Source organism: Scyliorhinus canicula, chromosome 2 (genome assembly GCF_902713615.1).
Source record: "Scyliorhinus canicula chromosome 2, sScyCan1.1, whole genome shotgun sequence".
Classification (NCBI taxonomy): Eukaryota; Metazoa; Chordata; class Chondrichthyes; order Carcharhiniformes; family Scyliorhinidae; genus Scyliorhinus; species Scyliorhinus canicula.
The window spans coordinates 192,954,958-192,982,905 of record NC_052147.1 but is presented as its reverse complement, the minus strand read 5'-3'; the positions used below and the strand labels follow the sequence as shown (position 1 = coordinate 192,982,905).

Below are 27,948 nucleotides of genomic sequence, written 5' to 3'. Positions count from 1 at the left end.
TTACATCTCGAGACCTTGTCCAGGAAGTTTTCTTTCCCCACACTGGTCCATTACATAACTGCATAGCTGGTAAAATTACTTGGCTTTCTCTCTTGCTAGTACAGTGATACAACAATTGGTAATTTCCCGAAGCTGAAGTAGTGTCTTTATTTCGATGTAATTACTATTAACGATATGATTTGACTTGATGACTTAATGAGCTGAGTGATATGCCAATGTGAAGACAAATTTCAAGTTTTTCAGTTTATGTTTCTCGGTCATGTATAAAGGTAGCATGGAATATATGCCAAATGTTGATTTGTAAATAATGCATCACCAGGATTGAAAAGAGTGAAAAATTTGGTAAATCAAATAAGTAGCCAGGTGATGCCAAAGTTGGTCTTTAAAAGTCCATAAATTGTATGTGATAGGAAGACTTATAAAGGTAAGCAGGTTCTACAATGACAGCCTAGAAAAGAAAGGGTTGGAGTAGGAACTGTTTTTTTACTTCTGTGTGACGAGGTAAAGAAAATGATTTCTGAGTAAAGAAGATGATGTTAAAGGACAGTACTTTGGAACTTTAAAGGAAGAGGAAATATTAAGAATAATGGCTAGAGGAAACGTGATACTGTCGGTAAGATTATAATGTAAAGAGATTGGAAATCAGAGGCAAGAAAGAACAATCTTTCAGTTTTTTTGATAGACCCTCTGCAAAACTATAAGAGGGATGTTAGAATATCTCGCCAGGAAGAAGCACCTGCATTTTTATAGTGGCTTATCATGGATCATAAATCAGAAGCAAATTTTGTACACCTCAAGGTCTGGATTTGCAAATCTGTTGGGCCAAATTGGAAGGAGAGCATGCCAGTTCTCTGCCTCCAAGACATTTTACAGACCTGAGATTCAGGAGGTGTGGGAAGGGGTGTACAGCGAGTTGGGAGCGTGGTACTATCTGCCTACATATGACAGTAGCTGAAATGGCAGCCACCTGAGATCACCTTAAGGAGGCTGAATGGGATAATCTAATTCATATACAGATACCTCGTGGCAGTTGAGACCAGTTTAGGAGCTTGAATACAGCTTCACAAATGGCAGCTAGCCAAAGGCTGTCCTGTGGAGGGACACCTCTCTCTCGCTCTCACGCTCTCTCTCTTCCACCCACCCCGGATGGTGGTGGCCTGGCTGTCAAAGTCTATTTTCTAACTTTAGGTTTTAAAAATTAAAGAGAAGGTGACTCCATCTTGAAATGAAAATCGCTTATTGTCACGAGTAGGCTTCAATGAAGTTACTGTGAAAAGCCCCTAGTCGCCACATTCCGGCGCCTGTCCGGGGAGGCTGGTACGGGAATCGAACCGTGCTGCTGGCCTGCTTGGTCTGCTTTAAAAGCCAGCGATTTAGCCTTGTGAGCTAAACCAGCCCCTTAGCTAAACCAGCCTCTTGAAGCACCATCTCTTACTCACCACAGCCTGATGAATTCTCCAGCTTTGATAGCCTATCTGCCTTTTTGAATTGCATGGTTGGCCTGTCTCTCGATCAATTAAAGACCCCACCCCATGAAAATCACAATAAGTGACTATGTACCGCCAGGTGGGTTTTGGTTCTGGAAACAGTCCAAAATCTGTTTCCCACCCCTCAGAAAAAATCCCCCCCCAAGTCTCAACACATAAAGAGCCACCAGCAGAGGCACATGGAATCTCAATTAATGTTTAATGTGAAGAACAACACCTCTGTCAGTACAGCACTTATTCAGTATTTTAAGATAGGCTATGACCTATAATCCAGGTGGAGCTAAAAAGTACAGCTTTCTATTCTGAATTTCACTCCCTCTGATTCTCCCACCTGAACTGTTTCCTGACTTCCTGCATGTTTGCAAAGATTGTTCTATCATGAAATTTAGTTGATGAAAATTGCTGCATATTCATGACTAATATTGATATTTGTTATGTTTTTTTAAAAATGTGATTTTATTTTTTTGCAGACCAGTGTTGGAGAATGTCTATTTGACAGCCATCCAGTAAACTGTACTGAAATGCAGAATGTAACAATATTTCATCAAATGTTTAACCTTTTCAATAAGTTTGGAAGAAAAGTATTGGTAAGGACCAATATAAATTGAACTAAGCTCTAATTGATGAAATAGAGAATTGCAAGTGATTTCAAGCCAGTAATCCAATCAAAGATATAACTAATATAGCAAAGCACTGATTATCCAGAGCTCAAGATAAAATCATACCCCTGAGATCATTTCAATAACAATTTTCAGTTTAAAAAAACACCTTAAATGTCTCCAGGCATTTCATAGAAACACTGCCAAAAAAAATACATTGATCCACATGAGGAGACTTTAGGGGCAAACGATCAAAAGCTTGGTCATAGAGTAGGGTTGGATGGATTTCTTGATGGAGGAAAGAGAGATAGAGAGGTGGAGAAGTTGAAGAATGGAATTCCAGAGCTAAAGGTCTTGGTGGCTCGAGGCAAGACCACGATGGTGGAGCGATTAAGATTGAGGGTGTATTAAGATTGAGGCCAGAATTAAGAGGAGTGCAGATATCTTGGTAGGCTGTTGGGCTAGAAGAGGTTACAGATCTAGAAATGGGTGAGGCAATGGAGTGAATTGAAAAAAAGGATAAGAATTTTAAAATAGCGGTATTGCCCAACTGAAGCCACCTGTAGATCACCAATCATGGATGAGCAGGACATGGTGTGACTTAGGAAATGGGCAGCTGAGTTTTGGATGGCCTTAGGTTTATGGAAGGTGAATGATGTGAAGCAGAGTACATTGGAATAGTCAAAAGTAGAGATAACAAAGACATGGATGAGGACTACAGGAGCACGATGAGCTAATACAACATCAGAGTTGCATAATACTATGGATGCAAATAGTCAGGTAGCTGATTCTGGCCAAACCAAAGTAAAGGACACTTCAGCATCTGGTGAGACGTTGGGGGGGGGGGGGGGGGGGGGGAGGGAGAGAGAAGAGGGCAGGGGTGGGGGGGGGGGGGTGCTGCTGGCCGAGTGTGGTGGTGTCAGCAGAGCTGGGGGGGTTCTGGCGAGGCAGTAATGATAGTGGCAGTGGGGGGCAGGGAGTTGTACCTTCACTCGTGCATGACACTAATGTGGCAGCTGTGCAACCCACTCCAAGTCTGATCATGTTGGCTCAGAAACTACTACACAACTCAGACCCCAAATCACCAACCTGCTGAGGTTGAGGCATGTGCAGAGACAGGAAATCCAGGACAAAATGAATCCCAGGATGGCCTGATCCAGGATGCAGGATGAAAGGCAGGATTAAGGCACAATCCTGGAAAATCCAGGATAGTTGGTCACCCTGGTTGAGTGGTTACATGGACATGAGGTTGACAGCTCATCTCGGGGTCAGATATAACGATGCAGTTGTGTTCATTCACAGAAGGTTTCCAGAGGGAGAGATGAAGTTGACAGCTAGTGAACAGAGTTTGCGGTAGATGCCAAAGACAATGGTTTGAGTCTTCCCAATGTTAAATTAGGGGAAATGCACATTGATCCAGAACTAGATTTCCAATAAGACGTCAGACAATTGAGAGACAGTGGAGTTGTTGTGAGAGACAGTGTTGCGATAGAGCTGGGTGATTCTGGCATATTTGTGGTAACTGTTGTTATGTTGCTGAGTGGCAGCATATATTAAGAAACAGGAGGGGTCCAAAGATAGATCCTTGCGGGGATGGGGTGGAAAACACCCGAGGTAATGGTGTGGAATCCAGAAGAGAAGCTATTGCCGCTGCTTCTTTGGCCCGGCTTAGATGGATGAGTGGAATCAGATGAGCACCGGCCCATCTGAGACGGATATGAAGTTGGAAAGCCATTGGAGGATTGTGTGGTTAACTATGCCAAAAGCTACAGATGATTTTAAAAGGATAAGAAAGGACAGTGGTCATAGTGACAATGGACATTATTTGGATGTTATTTGTGACTTTGATAAGAACTGTTTCAGTACTGCAGTAGGGGAAGTTAAACATGTGGTATAATTGGAGGGAGTTAAACATGTGGTATAATTTTACACACCCTCACCAGTGGATTTGCAGGTGGGAGGGGTTCCATAAAACTCTCCAGGTGGCTTCCCGCCAGCCCCCCACTGCAACATTACATGAGGCAGGTCACGCGTTGCCCTCATTTCAATTGAGGCCTCAAGTGGGAAGTGTATCTCCATCACGGGCCTCCTCTCTCAAGTTCTTCCCCCTGTGGGTGCTCTCTTCCCTCACCTCCTAGCCTCTTCTCAATGATCTCCAAACCCCTCTCCTCGCATGCCCTCTCCCCTGGGCCTCACAAACCCCCTTCTCCACCAGACTTGAGACCTCCCACATCTGGTTCTAGACCCAGGGGCTCAGAATCTGGGGACTGGTGGTATAATGATTTCAGGAGGCGCAGGCTCAAAGGCAAAGCAAGCGTATTCTCCAACACAAATAAAGCCACAGTCGTGGCGTACAAAACACACTTCCCAGCCCGGGACTATGGGAACTGTCAGTCAGGGTTTGGTGGTAGATATTTAAGACTCTGCTGCTGAGCGGGAACTTGTATTCTGCGAATGCCGAGGGGAGATCAATCAGTGATTCCCCCATATGTGTGAGGGTTATAACTGGCAGAATAAGGCTCTTAAATGGATATAATTGTGGTGCAGGTAGGTGGTAGGCAGGCCACCCACTGGATTTAATGTGCCCTCCACCTTCAAACCTGCCAGCAAGGAAGAGTCAAATCTATCCCATGTGCGAATTCCGGGTTTGATGGTATAAAGGAGGCTGGGAACAGAGAGATGGCTGAGAGACATAAAGGAGGCTGAGATCAAAGAGGTGGCTTTGTGATATGAAAGAGGCTGGGATCGGAGAAACAACTGAGACGTAAAAGAGACTGGGATCAGAGAGTCAATGGGAGAGCAACATAAAATGCTACACAGCAGCCTTGTGAGCAAGGTTTTTTTGTCCCTGTTTAGGTCAGCATTTACTGCTCTAACATAGTTGCCCTTCAGAAAGTGGTGGTGAGCTGCTGCCTTGAACGTCTGCAGTCCCCGGGGTGTAGGTCCACCCACAGTGCTGTTAGGGAGGTAGTTCCCAGCGACAATGAAAGAACGGCGATATATTTCCAAATCAGGGTAGTGGGTGACTTGGAGGGGAACCGCCAGGTGGTGGGGTTTCCAGGTATCTGCTGCTCTTGTCCTTCTAGATGGTAGCAGTCGTGGGTTTGGAAGGTGCTGCCGAAAGAACCCTGGTGAATTACTGCAGTGCAGCTTGTAGATGATACACACGGCTGCCACTGTTCATCGGTGGTGGAAGGTTTGAATGTTTGTAGAAGGAGGAGCACTCAAGCGACTGCTTTGTCCTGGATGGTGTTGAGCTTCTTGAGTGTTGTTGGAGCTGCACTCATTCAGGCAAGTGGAGAGTAATCCATTACACTCCTGACTTGTGGCTTGTAGATGGTGGGCAGGCTTTGGGGGTCAGGAGGTGATCTATTCACTGGAGGACCCCTAGCCTTTGACCTGCTCTGGTAGCCACAGTATTAATATGGCTCGTCAGTTCAGTTTCTGATCAATGGTAACCCCCAGGGTGTTGGTTGCGGGGGATTCAGCGATGGCAAATGTAACTTGCCACTTGCCAGCCCAAGCCTGGATATTGTCCAGTTGTTGTTGCATTTGGACATGGACTGCTTCATTATCTGAGGAACTGTGAATGGTGCTGAACATTGTGCAGTCATCTGCGAGCATCCCCACTTCTGACCTTATGGTGGGCTGAGTGGCTTACTCTAGAACAAAATAATTCTCTAATTAAAGGAGTCTGGGATCAGAGGCAGTGGCATAAAGGAGCCTGGGTTGGAGAGGTGATTGTGTAGCATAAAGGAGACTTGGATCAGAGAGATGGTTGAGTGACAGCTCTTGGACATCCGAGTGATTGATGGCAGCCATGATTGCAAGAGGTGAAGAAGAGAGAAAAAGAGAGAGAATCACACCTGGGAAATGTGATGATATGCACACCAATCATGTATATAATGATAGATATGAGCTCCAACCAGCAGGTGGCAGCAGAGAACAATTGCCTGACAGTTACCTTGGGGAGGCTGGAGATAGTTGTCATAGTGGATAGTCCCATTTGTAGTAGCTCTTAGATAATTTATAATTGTTAGTAGATTTTGATCATTTTCAGGTGGTTATCTAACCTGCGTTGGCTGGCATGGTAGCATAGTGGTTAGCACAGTTGCTTCACAGCTCAAGGGCCCCAGGTTCGATTCCCGGCTTGGGTCATTGTGTGGAATCTGCATGTTCTCCCCGTGTCTAAGTGGGTTTCCTCCGGGTGCTCTGGTTTCCTCCCACAGTCCAAAGATGTGCAAGTTAGGTGGATTGGCCATGCTAAATTGCTTTTGGGTTAGGTGGGCTACAGGGATGCGTGGACATAAGTGGGGTGCTCTTTCCAAGAGCCGGTTCAGACTCGATAGGCCGAATGGCCTCCTTCTGCACCGTAAATTCTGTTATTGTTTAACAATAAACATTTAACTAGTCACGAACTAGATGTTCTCTAGTACACTTATTCCAACCGGCCAAGCACCAGAACGTAACAGGAAGGTCAAGCAGGTGAAGCAGCAAGAGATAGCCTGCAAGACTCGAACCAGAGAGTCTAGAGATGCAGCAGTGAGAAGGATTATGGGACTCGTACCAAGGAGAGTCCAGAGGTGAGGCAGTGAGAGAGAGTGAGACTCGAACTAGGGAGAGTCTCGAGGTGAGGCAGTGAGAGAGAGAGTGAGACTCGAACCAGGGAGAGTCTAGAGGTGAGGCAGCGAGAGAGAGAGTGAGACTCGAATCAGGGAGAGTCTCGAGGTGAGACAGTGAGAGTGAGACTCGAATCAGGGAGAGGCCGGAGGTGAGGCAGCGAGAGTGGGACTCGAATCAGGGAGAGTCTCGAGGTGAGGCAGCGAGTGAGACTCGAACCAGGGAGAGTCTAGAGGTGAAGCAGTGAGAGAGAGTGAGACTCGAATCAGGGAGAGGCCGGAGGTGAGGCAGCGAGAGTGAGACTCGCATCAGGGAGAGTCTCGAGGTGAGGCAGCGAGAGAGAGAGTGGGACTCGAATCAGGGCGGGTCTCGAGGTGAGGCAGCGAGAGTGAGACTCGAATCAGGGAGAGTCTAGAGGTGAGGCGGCGAGAGAGAGTGAGACTCGAACCGGGGAGAGTCTGGAGGTGAGGCGGTGAGAGAACGGGAGACTCGAATCAGGGAGAAAGATTGCGAGAATCGAACCTTGGAGTGTCTGGGAGGTGAAGCAATGAGAAAGAGTGTGAAACCCGAACCAGGGAGAATCTAGAGGTGAGGCAGCGAGAAGGAGACTTGATAAAGGGAGAGCCGCGAGCTGAAGCAGTGAGAGAGAGTGAGACTCGATCAAGGAAGAATCTAGAGGTGAAGCAGCGAGAGAGAGCATGGGACTGAGCCATGATTGAATGGTGGAGAAGATTCGATGTGCAGAATGGCCTAATTCTGCTCCTATGTCTTATGATCTTATGGACTCGAACGAGGGTGAGTCTAGAGGAGAAGCAGTGAGAAAGAGTGTGAGACTCTAACCAGGGAGAGTCTCGAGGTGAGGCAGCGAGAGTGAGACTTGAATCAGGGAGAGGCTGGAGGTGAGGCAGTGAGAGAGAGTGAGACTCGAATCAGGGAAGGTCCAGGAGGTAAACCCGTGAGAGAGAGTGAGACTCGAATCAGGGAGAGTCCAGAGGTGAAGCAGTGAGAGAGAAAAACTGGAATCGGGGAGTCTAGAGGTGAGGCAGCGAGAGTGAGACTCGAATCAGGGAGAGGCCAGAGGTGAGGCAGCGAGAGTGAGACTCGAATCAGGGAGAGGCCGGAGGTGAGGCAGCGAGAGAGAGTGAGACTCGAATCAGGGAGAGTCTCGAGGTGAAGCAGTGAGAGAGAGAGTGGGACTCGAATCAGGGAGAGGCCGGAGGTGAGGCAGCGAGAGTGAGACTCGAATCAGGGAGAGTCTAGAGGTGAAGCAGTGAGAGAGAGTGAGACTCGAATCAGGGAGAGGCCGGAGGTGAGGCAGTGAGAGTGGGACTCGAATCAGGGAGAGTCTCGAGGTGAAGCAGTGAAAGTGGGACTCGAATCAGGGAGAGTCTCGAGGTGAGGCAGCGAGAGTGAGACTCGAACCAGGGAGAGTCTAGAGGTGAGGCAGTGAGAGAGAGTGAGACTCGAATCAGGGAGAGTCTAGAGGTGAGGCGGTGAGAGAGAGTGAGACTCGAATCAGGGAGAGGCCGGAGGTGAGGCAGTGAGAGTGAGACTCGAATCAGGGAGAGGCCGCAGGTGAGGCAGTGAGAGTGAGACTCGAATCAGGGAGAGGCCGGAGGTGAGGCAGCGAGTGAGAGTGAGACTCGAATCAGGGAGAGTCTGGAGGTGAGGCGGTGAGAGAACGGGAGACTCGAATCAGGGAGAGTTTAAAAGTGAGGCAGTGAGAGAGAGTGAGACTCGAATCAGCGAGAGTCGAGAGGAGAAGCAGTGATGATTGTGCTTGATCCAGGGTAACTCTGGGATGTGAAGCAATGATGGAGAGATCACAAAACTTAGAACAGGGAGAGTCCCGGAGATGAAGTTGCGCGTGACAGTGCAAGACCTGACCAGGGGTGAAGCGGCAAGGATCCAGGCGTTATAGTTCCGCATGGAAACCAGTGATAAAGGTAGAATAAGCAATGATGTTCTATTAAATAATTTGAGGATTGGGCCAAATTAAAACTCAGAACATCTCTATAGATCTGCAACCTGAGCCAAGCAGCACTTGGCATGCGGTCAAGCGATTAGTAAATTAAACATGTGGCTCAGAGAGTGGTGTGGGAAGAAGGGATTTTGATTCATGGGGCACTGGCATCAGTACTCCGGGAAGAGAGCCATTCCATTGCGACAAGTTTTACTTAAACCAGTGTCCTGGTATAAATAAGGCAGTAAGCATGGCTTTAAGCTAGCAAAGTGAGATAAGGGTTCGGGAGAAGGGACATTTAGAAATCCAACAGAAAGGTTGAGGCATCAGAACAGTATAATGATGGGGATAAAGGCAAGGAAAATGGGTCAGGTGGGACAGGGAGGCAACAAAAAATTTACATTCGTGAGTAAGATCATTGAGGGAATAGAAGTCCAAAACAAAAATGAAATTAAGGTTTTTTTTTATCTGAATGCACAAAGCATCTGCAATAAGATAGATGAACTGGTGGCACAAATAGAGGTAAATAATTTCAATCTAAACGGCATTACATAAATATGTTTACTAGGTGATCGAGGTTTGGGGACACAGTTAAAAATGCTCTTGGCCGAGATGAGAATTTATTTTCTCTCAGAGGGTAGTTTGTAAAATTCTCCCCTTCAGAAGGGAATGGATGCTGGGCTGTTGGATTTATACAAGGTTGGCTTAGATTTTTGATAGACAAGGGAGTCAAAGGTTATTGGGGGGGGGGGGGGGGCAGACAGGAAAGTGGAATTGAGACCACAATCAGATCAGCTTGAGGAGCCAAGTGGCCTGCTGCTATGTCACATGCTCCTGTTAATTTTCAAGTTTCCCTTTTCTCCTTCATAAAATGTCAGTTTTGTTTGGACTAACATTAATTTAACCATGCAATATCCAGAGACGACTCTACCTATTGACTAGGCACTAATATAAGTTGAAGGAAACTCTTAAAAGGACAGGAGCTTTTTAATACATGTTTTGCAGATTCTTTTAGAAGTTAACAGCAAGGAACCATTTAAAATGAGTATCCACAAGAAGGGTCTGATGAGCTTTAACAGTCAAAAAAAAGGCAAAAATAGGTTATGATAAATATGTGTAAACAAGATCCGAATTTATGAACAAGTGCACGAATGTTGCAGCATTTGAACCCACATTTGATGAATCCTCAAAGTGGTTTTAGGGATTGTCTTTTTTGGCATTTCAAGGCAGTTTCTAGAGGAGAGTAGTGCATCATGCCTGGCATGACTTGGTGACCAAGATTAATCAGTGTGCAGAAAGTCTCTGATGCATTCAAATAGGTCGAGCACACCATGTGATATTTTTGCTTATTTTTATTTCTGTTTTTGTGTCAATGAGGAAGGAGGTCTTTCTTAACTAGAACGGAGTGAACTAGCTTTGAGCTAGGAAAGCCTTCTGGCTTCAATTCCCACTACTTCTTTAATGCTCTTAGAGCAAAGATATTCATGGTGCCCTCTTCCTATTGCCACTTTGTCCTGAGATATTGTGACTTAAGAAATATATACAATGACAGGCATATACCCAATGTGCAGCCACCCTGTATGCCAGTAGCTAATGATGCTTCATGCAGCCAGACTGTGTTATAATTATTTTCTATGTGAAACCCTTCAAAGGCGTTTGTTTGTCTTTGTTGTTATGGACATCAAGTGCAATGAAAGAGGTGTCAAGTAGTTGCATGATAACTTTATGTGGGGAGCAGTAAACGTGTCACTTGGTAGCCTTACTTAATGGTCCACCATCATCTAGATTTGTTTCTTAAGTGTTGTGAATACTGCCCCCTGATTAATCTTGGTCACCAAGTCATGCCAGGCATGATGCACTACTGTCCTTTAGAAGCAGCCTTGAAATGCCAAAAAAGACGATCCTTAAAACCACTTTGAGGATCCATCAAATGTGGGTTCAAATGCTGCAACATTCATGCACTTGTTCATAAATTCAGATTCTTGTTTACACATATTTATCATAACCCATTTTTGCCTTTTTTTTTGACTGTTAAAGATCATCAGACCTTTCTTGTGGATACTCATTTTAAATGGTTCCTTCCTGTTAATTTCTAAAGGAATCTGCAAAACATGTATTAAAAATCTCCTGTCCTTTTAAGAGTTTCCTTCAACTTGTATTAGTGCCTCGTCAATAGGTAGAGTTAGAATGGAATTTCCAGCAAGTGTGAAATCCTTTTGGTTTCTTGTAGTTTATAATATGAAAATATGTGCAAAGTGAAGTACTATTGATTAATCTGCCTTTTAAGATTTTTGTTACTTTGTTATTTTGTGGAATCTACTTGCCACAAAAGACTGAGTAGTAACTTGTTTATGTGTTTCTGACACTAAGTTTTGTTGCCTTTCGTTTCCTGTTGGTGGTTATAACAAAATCTGCTGATTCCAGAGTGGTGGAAATGGATGTAAGTTACTGTAACTATCCAGTAGGAAGTGTAAAGCACCACTCTACTTTTATTCACAAAGCACACTTTCCTTGTAAGATTGCACATTGCCAGTTGGACGAGATTAGTAACTTTGCTTGGAGTATTTTGAATATGAGCATGTGTTCTGCACCTCCAGATGAGGCTTTTCATAAGTTAATAATTATCTTTATTGTCACAAGGAGGCTTACATTGCAATGAAGTTACTGTGAAAAGCCCTTAGTCGCCATATTCTGGCTCCTGTTTGGGGATACAGAGGGATAATTCAGAATATCCAAATTTCCTAACAGCACGTCTTCCGGGACCAGTGGGAGGAAACCGGAGCACCCGGAGGAAACCCAAGCAGACACTAGGGGCGCGATTCTCCGCCCCCCACACCGGGTGGGAGAATAGCGGGAGGGCCTGCCGACATTTTTCACGCCCTCCCGCTCTTCTCTCCCCCCCCCCCCCCCACGCCTGACCCACGCCACGAATCACCACTCGCTGTTTTTTACGGCGAGCGGCGAATCTCTGAGGCCGATGGGCCGAGCGACCGGGCCTTCACGTCTGTTTCAACACGGCAGCAAACACACCAGAAACAGGCGCCAGATGCCTGTTTGTGGCATCTGGGGGCCCGATTGGCACGGCTGTACCACGGCCGTGCCAAGGGGGGCATAGGCCCGCGATCGGTGGGCACTGATCGCGGGCCGTGCGTCCGTAACGGATGCACTCTTTTCCCTCCGCTGCCCCGCAAGATCAAGCTGCCACGTCTTGCGGGGCGGCTGAGGGAAAAGACACCAACTGCACATGCGCGGGTTGGCGTTGTCCAACCTGCGCATGCGCGGCTGACGTCATCGGCCGCGTCAGCCGGCGTGACGCTTGACGTGCGGCCTTGACGACCGTCGTTAAGGCCGTGACGCACGGGGCTGCGCTCCTAGCCCCGCCTGGGGGGGTGAATCGGCCCTGGAAGTGGGCGTGAAGGCTGCCGTGGGTCACGGCCTGTCCCACGGCAGCCTTTACGATTCTCCGCACTTGCAGAGAATCTCGCCCTAGGAGAATGTGCAGACTCTGCACAGACAGTGATCCAGCTGGGAAACGAACCTGGGACCCTGGCGCTGTGAAGCCACAGTGCTAACCACTGTGCTACCATGCTGCCCAGTTAGAGTATTATGGGCAATCACTTTTAAGTTTCAACCTTTTACAAATGAAATGTAACTTTTTTTTACAGTCCTGTTTCAGAGATGAAACTTCCTGTTTAAACATCAGATGCCAGTTAGGAGACATTGAACGTGGAAAAGCTGTATCCGTCCATATTGCTATGAAGCTCAATTATGCATTTTTGGCATCAGTAAGTTTTTTGTGTATATATGATCTTTGAGATCTTGTATAGTAAAAGAACATTGTATACTAAATCATCTTGGTGTTTTGAATAATGTGCAAACAAATTCTAATGATTATGGAGTGGGGAAAACAAATATCATACATATATGTATGAAGTATTTTAACAAAAACAAGATCAGGGTATTTATATCTTGTGTTTGTACTCTCCGGCTTCCCTATTGCTGTGAGGAGCACATGTCTGTTGGCATGACTACATAGTGATATTCTCGATGAGGAACACAACAACTTTTGCCTCTCCTCTCTCTCTCCTGTGGAATGTAAGCAAAACTATTTATGCATCTTGAATGTGAATTAGTAGTTATAAAGAATCTCTGTTTGAATTACAGTCTGTCCTGCTGTTTTACGCATATCTCTTTTGTCAGTTTTGTGAGATCACCCAGTCGAGGAGTGCTGTAATGAAATTAGCAGGTCCAGTTCTGCTCCCCAGAGTACACCTCCTGTCAGATAATCAGGGAATGACATCCATTCTGATGTTTGCAGTTGAGATTGCCCCATTATAACATCAATGAATAATAAGGAATAAAATTATAATTCTAACTTCAATAAATTTATGATTTACAGCATTTGCAGGCTTTGTTTTTACATTTGAAAACTATCGTACAGCATGGAGTATGACATAAAGTGCTCAATTAATATTTTTGATAAAACATAACAAAACACCTATTTTATTTTAACAGGATACCGCTTCTTCAACGTATTTTGTTACAGAAGCTGTGGCATCATCGGGACAGAATCCAAATGTTATTGAAAATGAACGAGGAACAAGCACAACTGTAAGTCTTCAAATACAACACTATATTTTTATTAGGTACAGTTCACTCCCCCTCTCCTGAATCTGTATGTGATTTCATGACCCGCGGCAGCAACTCTCCAGAACATTGCCCAATGGCCGTTCTACACGTGCAAGTCCAGTTACTAAATGGTGTTTGACTAAATTAGGCTTATCACAGCAGATCCCAGTCCTTTTCAGCAGGGGTCACTGGTTACATGACAATCAAGAACAGGCAGATTTATTGATTTTTTTTACCTGGCATAGCGAGAGCAAATCAATCAGCTGAACCAATTACCACCCTGCACATGGATTACTCAGTTTCTGATCGGGTTACAGAATATACTGAAGTTTAGAATGCAAAGGAAAGAAAACAATCCATGGCTTGTAACTTCCAAGCTCCTGAGGGTAACCCAAAGATCTGCTGATGACCTCACCCCAGAGGTCCCCAGGTAAGGATTGCTCAGCAATTGCCGGGAAGAGGTAATAAGAATTAAAGCCACTTAGAATTTCTGGGTAACTATAGTAATGAAACCTCCACTGAACACCAACCCCTGACCACTCTAACCCCACTCTTCTGTTGCCCATTCAATTACACCCCCCTCCCCCAAAGCTGATCACCCTACTACCTCACGACCGACCACCCCTGACCAAACAAGCCCCCCATTGACCACCTGACCAACTCCCCATCATTGGCTATTTAATACTCCCTGACCACCCAATATCATCCACGACAGAGCAGTCTGCTTGAACAGCACCCTGATGATCATCTTAAACATTTACTTCCACCTGTACCAGACAGTGGCAAAAAGTGTGTACCCATATACAAGATGCATTGCAGCAACTCACCAAAGCTCCTTCAACAGCTTTCTTCTTTTTTTTTTTTAAATAATTTTTATTGAAAGAGTTTTTCCATACAGACATTTACCCCTACTAATTTTTAAATTATTTACAACACAATCCCTCTAGGCAAATGTCCCTCCCTCGCCCGCCCTCTCGCGCGCACCAGTCCTCCCCCCCCCCCCCCCCCCCCCGGCAACCTTAACAACCAAGGCAGCCTACAGTTTCAGACATGAGCAGCGAGCAGGCTTGCCCGCGTTACAGTCGTGCGTGTCCCCCCACGACCCTTGCTGCCCCCCCCCCTCCCCTCCCCCCCCCCTCCCTCCCCCCCCCCCCCCTCCCCTCCCCTCCCCCCCCCTCCCTCCCCCCCCCCCCCTCCCCTCCCCCCCCCCCCCCCCCCCCCCGGGTTGCTGCTGCCACGACCCCGAACGTCTATCTCTGATCTAAAAAGTCAAGGAAAGGTTGCCACCGCCTGGCGAATCCCTGTACCGACCCTCTCAGGGCAAATTTGATCCTTTCTAGCTGAATATAGCTAGCCATATCGTTAATCCAAGTTTCAACGCTTGGAGGCCTCGCGTCCTTCCATTGAATTAATATCCTTCGTCGAGCCACTAGGGACGCAAAGGCCAGTATTCCGGCCTCCCTAGCCTCCTGTACCCCCGGTTCTACCCCGACCCCAAAGATCGCAAGCCCCCATCCTGGTTTGACCCTGGACCCCACCACCTTCGACACCGTCCTTGCCACCCCCTTCCAGAACCCTTCCAGCACCGGACATGCCCAGAACATATGCACATGGTTCGCTGGGCTTCCCAGACATCTGACACACCTGTCCTCACCCCCAAAGAACCGGCTCATCCTTGTCCCCGTCATGTGAGCTCTATGCAGCACCTTAAATTGAATGAGGCTCAGCCTCGCACACGAGGAGGAAGAATTGACCTTCTCCAGTGCATCCGCCCACGTCCCGTCTTCTATCTGCTCTCCCAGCTCCCCTTCCCACTTGGCTTTCAGCTCCTCCCCTGATGCTTCTTCCGCCTCCTGCATTATCTTGTAGATGTCTGATATCTTCCCCCCTCCGACCCAGACCCCCGAGAGCACCCTATCACTCGCCCCCTTACTGGGGAGCAGGGGAAACCCCTCCACCTGCCGCCTAGCAAATGCCTTCACTTGTAGATATCTGAACATGTTTCCCGGGGGGAGCTCAAACTTCTCCTCCAGCCCTCCCAGGCTCGCAAACCTCCCCTCTATAAACAGGTCCTTCAGCTGCCGTATGCCCACCCTGTACCAGCTCTGAAATCCCCCGTCGATGTTCCCCGGGATGAATCTATGGTTCCCTCTTATTGGCGCCGCCAACAGACCTCCCATTTCCCCCCTATGTCGCCTCCACTGCCCCCATATCTTGAGGGTGGCCGCCACCACCGGGCTCGTGGTGTACCTCGTGGGGGGGAGCGGCCATGGTGCCGTTACTAGGGCCCCCAGGCTTGTGTTGCCACAGGACGCCCTCTCCATTCGTTTCCAAGCTGCCCCCTCCCCTTCCATCATCCACTTGCGCACCATTGACACATTTGCCGCCCAGTAGTACCCCGAAAGATTGGGTAGTGCCAGCCCTCCACTGTCCCTACTCCGCTCCAAAAAGACCCTCCTCACCCTTGGGGTGCCATGCGCCCACACGTAGCTCATGATGCTACTCGTCACCTTTTTGAAGAAGGCCCTAGGGAGGAAGATGGGCAAGCACTGAAATAAAAACAAGAACCTTGGGAGGACCGTCATTTTGATTGACTGCACCCTCCCCGCCAGCGACAACGGTACCATGTCCCACCTCTTAAACTCCTCCTCCATCTGTTCCACCAGCCTGGAAAAGTTCAACTTGTGGAGGGTCCCCCAGTTCCTTGCCACCTGCACCCCTAAGTACCTAAAGCTCTTTCCTGCTCGCTTGAAGGGGAGTCTCCCAATACCCTCTCCCTGGTCCCCCGGGTGTATCACAAAAACCTCGCTTTTGCCCAAATTTAATTTGTACCCCGAAAAGTCCCCAAACTCTGCTAATAGTTCCATTATCTCCGGCATTCCCCCTTCTGGGTCTGCCACGTACAGCAGTAGATCATCCGCATACAGCGATACTCGATGTTCCTCCCCTCCCCTAGTCAGTCCTCTCCACCCCCCTGAACCCCTCAGTGCCATCGCCAACGGTTCAATCGCCAGTGCGAAAAGTAGGGGGGATAGGGGACATCCCTGCCTGGTCCCTCGGTGGAGCCCGAAATACTCCGACCTCCTCCCGTTTGTCACTACACTCGCCGTCGGGGCCGAGTAGAGCAACTTCACCCACTTAATAAACCCTTCCCCAAACCCAAACCGTTTCAACGTCTCCCACAGGTACTCCCACTCCACCCTATCGAATGCCTTCTCCGCGTCCAGCGCTACCACTATCTCAGCCTCCCCCTCCACTGCCGGCATCATAATTACATTCAGCAATCTCCGCACGTTCGTGTTGAGCTGCCGCCCCTTCACGAACCCCGTCTGGTCCTCATGGATTACCCCTGGCACACAATCCTCTATTCTAGCTGCCAGGATCTTTGCCAGCAACTTGGCATCCACGTTCAGAAGCGAGATAGGCCTGTAGGACCCGCACTGCACGGGGTCTTTATCCCGCTTCAATATCAGGGAGATCAGAGCCTGCGACATTGTCGGGGGCAGAACCCCCCCCTCTCGCGCCTCATTAAAGGCTCGTACCAGTACCGGTCCCACCAAGTCCACATTTTTCTTATAGAATTCCACCGGGAACCCATCTGGCCCCGGCGCCTTCCCCGCTTGCATCTGACCTATTCCCTTGACTAGCTCCTCTAGCCCTATTGGCGCCCCCAGCCCTTCTACCAGCCCCTCCTGGACCCTTGGGAACCTCAATTTGTTTAGGAAGTCCTCCATTCCCCCTCTCCTTGTCGGCGGCTCAGACCGATACAACTCCTTGTAAAAATCCCTGAAGACCCCGTTCACTTCTTGCCCCTTCTGCACTACCTTCCCGCCCCTCTCCTTCACTCCCCCAATCTCCCTAGCCGCATCTCGTTTGCGAAGCTGGTGTGCCAGCATCCTGCTCGCCTTTTCCCCATACTCATAGACCGCGCCCTGTGCCCTTCTCCACTGCGTCTCTGCCTTCCTGGTGGTCAGCAGGTCGAACTTGACCTGCAGGCTGCGCCGTTCTTCCAGCAGCCCCTCCTCTGGTGCCTCCGCATATCTCCTATCCACTTCCAATAGCTCCCCCACCAGCCTCTCCCTCTCCTGCCTCTCCTTTCTTTCTCTATGCGCCCTTATGGAGATCAGCTCTCCCCTGATCACTGCCTTCAGGGCCTCCCAGACCATCCCCACCTGCACCTCACCCGTGTCATTCAAGTCCAGATAGCTCTCAATGCTCTTCCGGACCCTTTTACACACCTCGTCGTCCGCTAACAGCCCCACATCCAGCCGCCACAGCGGGCGCTGGTCCCGCGCCTCCCCCATTTCCACATCCACCCAATGCGGTGCATGATCAGAGATCGCAATGGCCGAGTACTCAGCTTCCCGTACCCTCGGGATCAGCCCCCTGCTCAACACGAAGAAATCGATTCTGGAGTACACTCTATGGACGTGGGAGAAAAAGGAATACTCCCTCGCCCTCGGCCTACCAAACCTCCATGGGTCTACTCCTCCCATCTGCTCCATGTACCCCCTCAGCACTTCTGCCGCTGCCGGCCTCCTATTGGTCCTTGCGCTCGATCTGTCTAGCCCGGGGTCCAGCACTGTGTTAAAGTCCCCCCCCATGATCAAGCCCCCTGCCTCCAGTCCCGGAATGAGGCCCAATAGGCGCCTCATAAAACCCGCGTCATCCCAGTTCGGGGCATATACGTTGACCATCACCACTTTCTCCCCCTGCAGCTTACCCTTCACCATCACATACCTACCCTCCTTATCCGCCACCACCTCCTCCGCCACGAACGACACCCTCTTTCCCACCAGAATCGCCACCCCCCGGTTCTTTGCGTCCAATCCAGAGTGGAACACCTGTCCCACCCACCCCCTTCTCAGGCGAACCTGGTCCACTACCTTCAAATGGGTCTCCTGTAACATTGCTACATCAGCCTTCAGTCCCTTCAGGTGTGAGAATACCCTTGATCTCTTGACCGGCCCATTCAACCCCCTCACGTTCCAAGTGATCAGCCGGGTCGCGGGACGACCCGCCCCCTTCCCCTGCCGATTAGCCATGTCCTGTTCCCTGCTCGCCCCGGGTCGACCCTCCCCTTCTGACCCGCTCCCCATGGCGATGTCCCCCTCCCCCCACCTCTCCAGTCCTCCACTTCCCGTTTCTGGTCTTTTCAGCAGCAACCCGGTGTCCCTCCCTAACCCCCCTCCCCCCCCCCCCAGGCTAGGACCCCTCCTAGCCGCGATGTACCCTCCATCGTACTCCCGTAAGTCAGCTGGTTCACGCTGACCCGGCTGCTCCTGCCCCACTCCGACTCCCCCCGGCTCGGGGGGGGGCCTCCCCCCCCCCTTGCCACTCCTCCCTGGCCCCGCTCCAGCGCGGGAAAGGTCGCCATTGCTAGCCACGCCCCGCACTCCTCCCCTCCCCCCTCCTCTGCCCCGCGCGCGGGAAAACAGAGGAAAGCCCGCGCTTTCGCCCTGCCACACCCCACCCCGCCATCTTCAGTTCCACCCCCGTCCCCGTCCATGCCTGTAAAAGAACCCCCCCTAGGAGCCCAAATCCCCGATCTGCTCTCCCCCCCGTCCCACCTCCCCAACTTAACATTATAAATAACAGATAAATAACAAATAACAATGTACTTAACAGTCGCCCTCTACCAAACAGCATAAATAACCATAAATAACCATGAATAACCACAATAACAATAACTAAGGGAAGTTGGCAAAGGGGGAAAAAACATCAGAAGAAAAACCACAGCAAGAGTTCAAAATCCAAACAAAGAATTCAGCTGAAAGTACCCGAGCGGCTACGGCCGCCAAGTATCCCCTGGGTCTAATTCGAGTCCAGTTTCTCTTCCTGTACAAAGGCCCACGCCTCCTCTGGGGACTCAAAATAGTGGTGTTGGTTCCTGTAGGTGACCCACAAGCGCGCTGGCTGCAGCATTCCGAACCTGATCCGTTTTGCATGTAGCACCGCCTTCGTCCGGTTGTACCGGGCCCGCCGCTTTGCCACCTCCGCACTCCAGTCCTGGTAGACCCTCACCGTCGAATTCTCCCACTTGCTGCTCCTTTCCCTCTTGGCCCACTCCAGCACTCTCTCACGGTCGCTGAGTCGCTGGAACCGCACCAGCACCGCCCTCGGGGGCTCATTTGCTCTTGGCCTCCTAGCCATGACCCTGTAGGCCTCTTCCAGCTCCAGGGGCGAAGGGACGGCCCCTGCCCCCATCAGGGAGCTCAGCATTTCTGCTACATATCCCGGGAGGTCTGACCCCTCCAGGCCTTCTGCCAGGCCCAAGATCCTCAGGTTCTTCCGCCTCATTCGGGTATCCAGCTCCTCAAAACGGCTCTGCCATTTCAGGTGGAGTGCCTCGTGCACCTCTACCTTTCCCACGAGGACCGTGGCCTCCTCCTCCCTCACAGTCATCTCCTGTTGCAGCTCCCGAATCGACGCCTCTTGGGTCGCCTGGGCTCCCATCAGCCTGGTGGTCGTCGCATTCATTGACTCCAAGAGCTCCATTTTCAGCTCCGTAAAGAAGCGCAGGAGAGCGGCCTGCTGCTCCTCCGCCCATTTCCTCCATTCCTCGGGTGCTCCACCGGCCGCCATTTTGGTCTTCTTCCCCCGCTTTTTTTTGGGAGCTGCTGTTGCTTTCTTTACCACCCCACTCCGGGTACCGACCATAAAGTTGGTCTGGTTCTCTTCAGGGAGCCTTCCCCCACCGGGATTTGTCCTTACAGCGCCGTTGGGGCCCTCCAATCGGCCCGAAAACACCTTTGTAGCAGGAGCAGCCAAACGTGCGACTTAGCTGGTCATAGCCGCAACCGGAAGTCAACAGCTTTCTTCTTAACTTGCAATGACTACCATCTAAAGAACAAGGGTGGCAGACATAGAAAACAAGAGCAGAAGGAGGCCATTTGGCCTTTCAAGCTTGTTTCGCCATTCATTATGATCATGACTGATCATCGAACTCAATTGCCTAATCATGCCTTTCCCCAATATCTTTTGATCCCCCTCGGCCCAAGTGCTATATCTAACTGCTTCTTGAAAACATACATTGTTTTGGCCTCAAATACTTCCTGAGGTAATGAGCTCCACAGGCCGACGTCTCTCTGGGTGACAACATTTCTCCTTATCTCTGTCCTAAATGGTTTACCCGTATCCTCAGACTATGACTCCTGGTCTGGACACACCTACCATCGGGAACATACTTCCTGCATCTACTCTGTCCAGTGCTGTTAGAATTTTATAGGTTTTCATGAGATTCCCCTCATTCTTCTGAAGTGAATACAATCCTACCCAATTCAATCTGTCCTTATAGGTAAGTCCTGCCATCCCAAGAATTAGTCTGGTAAACCATCACTATGCTCCCTCTAGAGCAAGAGCATCCTTCCTCAGATAAGGAGACAAAAATTGCACTCAATATTCCAGGTGTGGCCTCACCAAGGCCCTGTATAATTGCAGCAAGACATCCCTGCTCTTGTACTTGAATCCTCTCGCTATGATGGCCAACATACCATTTGTCTTCTTTACCGCATGCTGCATCTGCACGCTTATCTTGAGTGACTGGTGTACAAGGAGACCAAGGTCTCATTGCACTTTCTCCCCTCCTAATTTATGGCTATTCTGATAATAGTCTACCTTCCCATTTTTGCTACCAAACTGGATAACCTTGCATTTATCCAAATTATACTGCATCTGCCATTCATTTGCCCACTTGTTCAACTTGTCCAAATCCCACTGAAGGATCTCTGCATCCTCCTCATAGCTCACCTTCCCACCCAACTTTTTGTCACCTGCAAATTTGGAGATATTACATTGTGTTCCCTTATCCAAATCATTAATATTTATTGTGAATAGTTGGGGTCCCAGTGCCTTTCATTCCTACTCATTGTTTTCATTCTGCCAACCAATTTTCTCTTCATCTCAATACACTACTCCTAATCCCATGCGCTTTAACTTTACATGATAATCTCTTACGTGCGACTTCGTCAACAACCTTCTGAAAGTCCAAATAAACCACATCCACTGGTTTCCCCTCATCAACTCTACCAGTTACTTCCTTGAAGAATTCCAGTAGATTTGTCAATCATGATTTCCCCTTCATAAATCCATGCTGACTCTGTCCAATCCTGCCACTGTTTTCTAAGTGCTCTGCTGAAAGATCTTTGATAATGGATTCTGGAATTTTCCTCACTACCAACGACAGGCTTACAGGTTCCTCTTTTCTATCTGCCCTTTCAAATAGTGGAGTTATATTAGCTATCCTCTAGTATTCAGGAACTGCAGTCTATAGAATACTGGAAGATGCCCACCAATGCATCCACTATATCTGGAGTCACTTCCTTAAGTACTCTGGGATGTAGATTATAGGCCTTTGGGATTTATCAGGCTTCAATCCCATCAATTTCCCCAATACCATTTCTCTACTAATTTTGATGTCTTTCAGTTCCTCCCTCTCACTAGCCCCTGTGTTCCCCAACATTTCTGGTATCTGATTTGTGTCCTCATCTGTGAAGACAGAACCAAAGTATGTATTTAGTTGCTCAGCCATTTCTTTGTCCGCCATTATAAATTCCCCTGTTTCTGACTGTAAGGGATCTACATTTGTCACCAATCTTTTTCTCTTCATGTACCTATCAAAACTTTTAGTCAATTTTTATGTTGCCTGCAAGCTTACTCTTGTACTCCATTTTCCCCTTCTTAACCAGTCCCTTGGTCCTCCTTTGCTGAATTCTAAATTGCTCCCAATCCTCAGACTTGTTGTTTTTCTTGGCCAATTTTGTATTCTTTTTTCCTTGGATCGAATACTATCTCTAATTTCCCTTGTAAACCGTGGTTTGGCCACATTTCACATTTTACTTTTGTGCCAGACAGGAATAAACAATTGATGCAGTTCCCCCGTGCACTCTTTGAATATTTACCATTGCCTATCCACAGTCATCCCTTTAAAGTAAAATTTCACAATCGATCATAGCCAATTTGCGCCTCATATCAATGTAATTTTCTTTATTAGGATTCAGGGCCCTAGTCTCAGAATCGACTACGTCACTCTGCATCTTGATGAAAAATACTATCATATTATGGTTGCTCATCCCCAAGAGTCCTCGCACAATTAGATTGCCAATAATTCCGTTCCCATTACACAGTACCCAGTCTAGGATGGCCTGCTCTCTAGTTGGTTCCTCAACATATTGGTCCAGAAATTCATCCTGCATACATTCCAGGAATTCCTCCTCTACAGTGTTGTGACTAATTTGATTTGCCTAGTCTATAAACAGATTAAAATCACCCATAATTACAGATGTTCCTTTATCGCATGCACCTCTAATGTCTTTTTAATGCTATTCCCAACATCAACACTACAGTTTTGAACGCTATATACAACACCCACTAATGTTTTTTGCCCCTTGGTGTTTCTCAGTTCGACCCATACAGATTCCACATTATCGGAGCTAATATCCTTCCTCACTATTGTGTTAATTTCCTCTTTAACCAGCAATGAACTCCACTGCCTTTTCCTTTTTCTCTGTCTTTCCTAAATATTGAATACCCCAGGATGTTCAATTCCCATCCCTGATCGCCCTGCAGCCATGTCTCCATAATCCCGGTTATATTGTACCCTTTGTAATGATATGTAGACAGACATGTAGGGTGCGATTCTCCGCCCCCCCCCCCCCCCCCCCCACGCCGAGTGGGAGAATAGCGGGAGGGCCTCCCGACATTTTTCACGCCATCCCACTATTCTCACCCCCCCCCCCCCCCCACGCCCGACCCATGCCACAAATTGCCGCTCGCCGCTTTTTACGCCAAGCGGCGATTCTCCGAGGCCGATGGGCCGAGCGGCCGGGCCTTCACGCCCGTTTCAACACGGCAGCGAACACACCTGCTTGCTGCCGTCGTGAAACGGGTGCCAAATGCCCGTTTGGGGCATCTGGGGGCCCGGTTGGCACGGCAGTACCACGGCCGTGCCAAGGGGGGCATAGGCCTGCGATCAGTGCCCACCGATCACGGGCCGTGCGTCCGTAACGGACGCACTCTTTTCCCTCCGCCGCTCCGCAAGATCAAGCCGCCACATCTTGCGGGACGGCTGAGGGAAAAGACGGCAACTGCGCATGCGCGGGTTGGCGTTGTCCAACCTGCGCATGCGCGGCCGACATCATCGGCCGCGTCAACCGGCGTGACGCTTGACGTGCGGCCTTGATGACCGTCATCAAGACCCCCCAGCCCGGGGGGGAGAATCGGCCCTGGAAGTGGTCGTGAAGGCTGCCGTGGGTCACGGCCTGTCCCACGGCAGCCTTTACGATTCTCCGCATTTGCGGAGAATCTCGCCCGTAATTTAGGGGTTAATCAGAACACCCAACTGTGGCATAACCACTAGAGGGCATTACATGACCACTATAAAACTACAGCTCACACAAGCTCTCGCTCTCAGTCCCAGCAGAGACTGGAGGAATAACACGAGTGTAGCAGAGATCACAGTCAAGCCACCACATGTGGCTTAGATACAGTTTGAACAGCTAGTCAAGTTTACTGTGTTGCTAGAGTTAGATCAGCAGAGTGTCAAACTCATTTATTAGCTTTGTCATTATTAAATAAATACTTTCAACTTACTTTGAGGACTGGAGTATTCTTCAACATTGTCTGCAGTTAGTAGCGACTTGTGTTACTCAAATAACATAACATAATACCCTTTACAGTTATTTGCATGATTAGTACATCCGCTTTATTACAAATGCTCCGCCCATTAAGACACAAAGCCTTTAGGCTTGTTTTTTTAACATTACTTGTCCCGTTCAAAATATTTTTCACTGGCCCTGTTTGAATCTGGCCCCTGGTTTCTCTAACTATCACTTTTCTTATTCCCCTTTTTGTCTTTTGTTTTTGTTCTTGATTCCCACTCCTCTAATTCCTTGCATAGGATCCCACCCCCCTGCCTTTTTAGTTTAAACCCTCCCCAGCCACTCTAGCAAATAAATCTAGGACATCAGTCCTGGTCCCGACCAGGTATAACCTGTCCAGTTTGTACTGGTCCCAATGCTCCAGGAATCTGAAACCCTTGCACCATCTCTTTGGCCATGTATTCATCCAATATATCCTGTTCTGACTATCATTTGGCACTGGTAGTAATCCTGAAATCACTACCTTTTGAAGTCTGACTTCTCAACTTTCTTCCAAACTCCCTATATTCTGCTTTTGGGACCTCATGCATTTTTTTAAACCTATATCGTTTGTACCAATGTGTACCATGAGCACTGGCTGTTCATCCTCTGCCTTCCAGAATGTCCTGAAACCGCTCCAAGACATCCTTGACCCTTGCACCAGGGAGGCAACATACACCTTGGAGTCCTGTTTGTGGCCACAGAAATGATTCACCTTACAATTGACCATGGGGCCCATAGGAACACCATTAGCTGCAAGTATACCAGTTTCCCTTCAAGTCTCGTACCATCCTGACTTGAAAATATGTCGAATTTACTTATTCTCAATGGGTCAAAATCCTGGAACTCACTTCTGAACAACATTGCGGGTGTACCTACACCATAAGGAGAGCTGTGTTTCAAGAAGGCAGCACCTTCTCGAGGGCAATTGGGATGGATAATAAATGCTGACATTTTCAATTATATGCACATCTCATAAACAAATAAAATGTGGTACAGGGCCATAAAGATCCTGTTTCATTCCTTCTCTTAAGTTGACGTCACTTTGAGTTAATGTAGACTGTATTAATTGCCAAATGATCTTGCAAACAGAGCAGAAGTTATGAGACATTAAATTTAAAGAGCACATAGATGTGTACTCAACCTACGGTGTGTGGCTGTAGCTGACGTTCCAATTAAATGTGATGAAAGCAAATTTCTGCAGATGCTGGAATCGGCAAGCAACAACAGAAAGTCCCAGCAGGTCTGACAGCGTGTGGAGCAGGGTTTTTCAAATACAGGGTCGTGACCTGCGGGTGGGGCACCAGCAAGTGTTGGGAGGCTCGAGGAACGATTGGGCGCGCTTTCCTGCGGTGGTCCCAATTGCAGGAGGAGAGCCTGTCTTTTACTTTGAGAATGGCGGCCAAATTGGAAAATGTCCGTAGCTGCGGCGGAGAGGACGAGACAGTAATGGGGGGTGGTCAGCGGGGTGCAGAGAGAAACCTAAATGTCCATGGCTCAGGGCTCACCCCCCGGTTTGTGTGGAGACGTCCGAGTGTCGACTGGTGTCCAGGAGGTTTCGTGCTCTGCGCTCAGGGTGAGTGGGACCACTGATTGAGGGGGAGGTGAGGCCGCTCCATCCCCACAGTCGAGAGGAAGATCGTTCCCTTTTGTGAGTATTTTGATCCGATTGCTGGTGCACCTGTGCCCGAGGCTTGGTGTGTTGCTCCCCCCACCCCGCGCGGCTCCTCTTGGTAATTTATCCGGGGAAATTAGGCTTGTGTAGGCCCGAGAGTTCATCTGCTGAGATTGCCCCTGGTGGCTGAGCACCCCTCCCTGTTCAGGGTGTGACCCAGCGCGAGTTTGGTTTTGGGGGCATAATGGGCACCAGGTTTTATTTTTTGGGGGGCTGTATTTGGTAAAGCCCTGGGCTGCATGGAGTGCCAGGCTGAGAAATTACAGTCAACGTGGTTATTCTCAGGAGTTGTGACCATGGCTCTCTATATTTTATTTTAGTATCGGAGGTCACATTTAGAAAATTAGTCCCCGTCTCTACTGAGAAGGATTTCCATCTTGTAATATAAACCAAACTGGTGTAAAGCGACATGAACCCTGAAAAGTCTACACCTTATTTTGGCATTGCGCAGGGGAGCACAAGGTTTGGGGAATACAGGCTTCAATGTTGTACCTTCGAGAATTAAACTGGTCATGTCTCAAAATTGCTATCTTGAACAAATTTAGCTTTTTTGCATTTTGACGTGAATTATAATGGAACTGCATTCTGGAAAAATAATGGATTTTTAAAGCTAGATTGCCGGACCAGAAAATAATGCTCTTTACTTTTGGTTACGTTGGGATCTCTGGTGCCTACCTGTCCAGAATAAAATATTTATTGCAAACAAACAAAAAAAGAGAACGTTGGCCGTTGCCACCTTTTAAATGAAAATAAGTCAGGCTGTGTGAAGTTTTCCAGAAAGACGCAGCAGCTGAGAACAGGTCACATGCGCCCTGCACGCACGCTTGACTTAAGCACTCACCAGGTAAGCACTTTTGGCTCCAAATCATGGAGCAGTGTTACTTCCACTTTCCAGCAGCTGGCAAGCAAGGCAAGTGAACTGTGAAGATGAAGAGATAACCAGAGACTCAAATAGGCAGTTTACCTATTGGACAGGATCACACAACAGAATCTGCTCGTCAGAGCTGTACAGGAGAGTCCAAGACAGGACAGAGCAGTGCTAGTGTGTGCTCAGCTCCAGGGCCTCTGGTTAACAGTCTACAAAGAAAAAAACTAACTTGGGAATAAAGCAATAAAAAGATGATTTCTTGAGGTATGGGTTTGTCCTTTGTGAGGGAACTGGCTGAAGTCTACACCTGATGTGCGCATTGTCCTCTCCTCTTTTGCACCTAATTCAAGTGAGATTGTGAGGACCAATGTGCTTTGCAAATGTGACCCAGTCTGCATTTAGTCTCTCCAATATAGAGTGTAGACCGCATTGGAGCAGTGAATGCAATAGATGAAACAGAAAAAAATGTATGTGAAGCGCTGCCTCACCTGAAAAGAGAATTTACGCCCTTGGATGGTGAGCAAGGAGGAGGTAAAGAGGCAGGTGTTGCACCTTCTGCAATTGCATGAGAAGAGAGTGAAGTGTTGGGGTTGATGTAAGACTGGATCAGGGTAGCCCAGAAGGGAATGGTTCCTGTGGAATTCTGACAGGGGGAGTGAGGGGAAGATGTGTTTGGTAGTGGCATCATGCTGGAGTTGATGGAACTGGTGGAGGATGATCCTTTGAATGCAGAGGCTGGTGAGGTGAAAAGTGAGGACAAGGGGGACACTATTCTGGTTCTGGGAGGGAGTGGAAGGGGTGAGGGCAGAGGTGTGGGGGATGGATCGGACATTGTTAAGAGCCCTGTCATCCACAGTGGGTGCGAAACCACAATTAAGGAAGAATAAAGACATGTCAGCAGCACCGTTTTGGAAAGTGGCTTCATCGGATCAGATGTGACACAGGTGAAGGAACTGAGAGAATGGGATGGGGTTAAACATGATTTACTGTGTGAAATCTTTTCAAAATTTCAGTATTCAGTTGTAAACTGTAACTAGGATTTGGTCATACAAAGTAAGCAATGAAAGAAGTGTAAAAGCTTTGTATGGGCCAACTGTAAATACATAGCATGTTGATGGACACTTTCCAGAATGCATGTGTAAGCTTTTTGCCTGGTATGTGATACTCTTCTGCTGCCATATCTTTCTTAATGTCTGTCTTTGCCTTCTGTCTTCAAGTGGTTATCACAGATATTATACTAACCACTAAGAAGGATGCTCTGGAATGGAGAACAGGCAACGTTCCTTGTTCCCATTCCATGCAGCAAAATATCCATTGCGAAGCATCAGGCAAGTGATTTTATGTGTTTCACTGCTTTGATACGTGCCTATAGACCTAGGTTTCTGTGGGTCTTTGGAAGCTCCATTTTTATTTTCCCTCCACTAGTTTCTGACAGCTGTTTCTCTTGGTTCAAAGAGGTAGAATATAACC

The 27,948-nt window shown here is 48.3% G+C and overlaps 1 protein-coding gene across 2 annotated transcripts in view; it reads left to right on the top strand.

The window, feature by feature from the left end:
* Window positions 1-27,948, top strand: part of itga4 (integrin alpha 4) — a 215,404-nt gene that overhangs the window by 171,390 nt on the left and 16,066 nt on the right. Inside the window, exons 24-27 of one of the 2 annotated variants that reach the window (XM_038789256.1) lie at window positions 1,958-2,074; window positions 12,335-12,454; window positions 13,185-13,280; window positions 24,556-24,752. In XM_038789256.1, the coding sequence (XP_038645184.1) occupies window positions 1,958-2,074; window positions 12,335-12,454; window positions 13,185-13,280; window positions 24,556-24,645 (423 nt within the window). In that variant the 3' untranslated portion in view covers window positions 24,646-24,752. Of the gene's footprint in view, window positions 1-1,957; window positions 2,075-12,334; window positions 12,455-13,184; window positions 13,281-24,555; window positions 24,753-27,948 lie in introns of those variants that run through there. The other variant, XM_038789255.1, reaches the window with a different exon arrangement.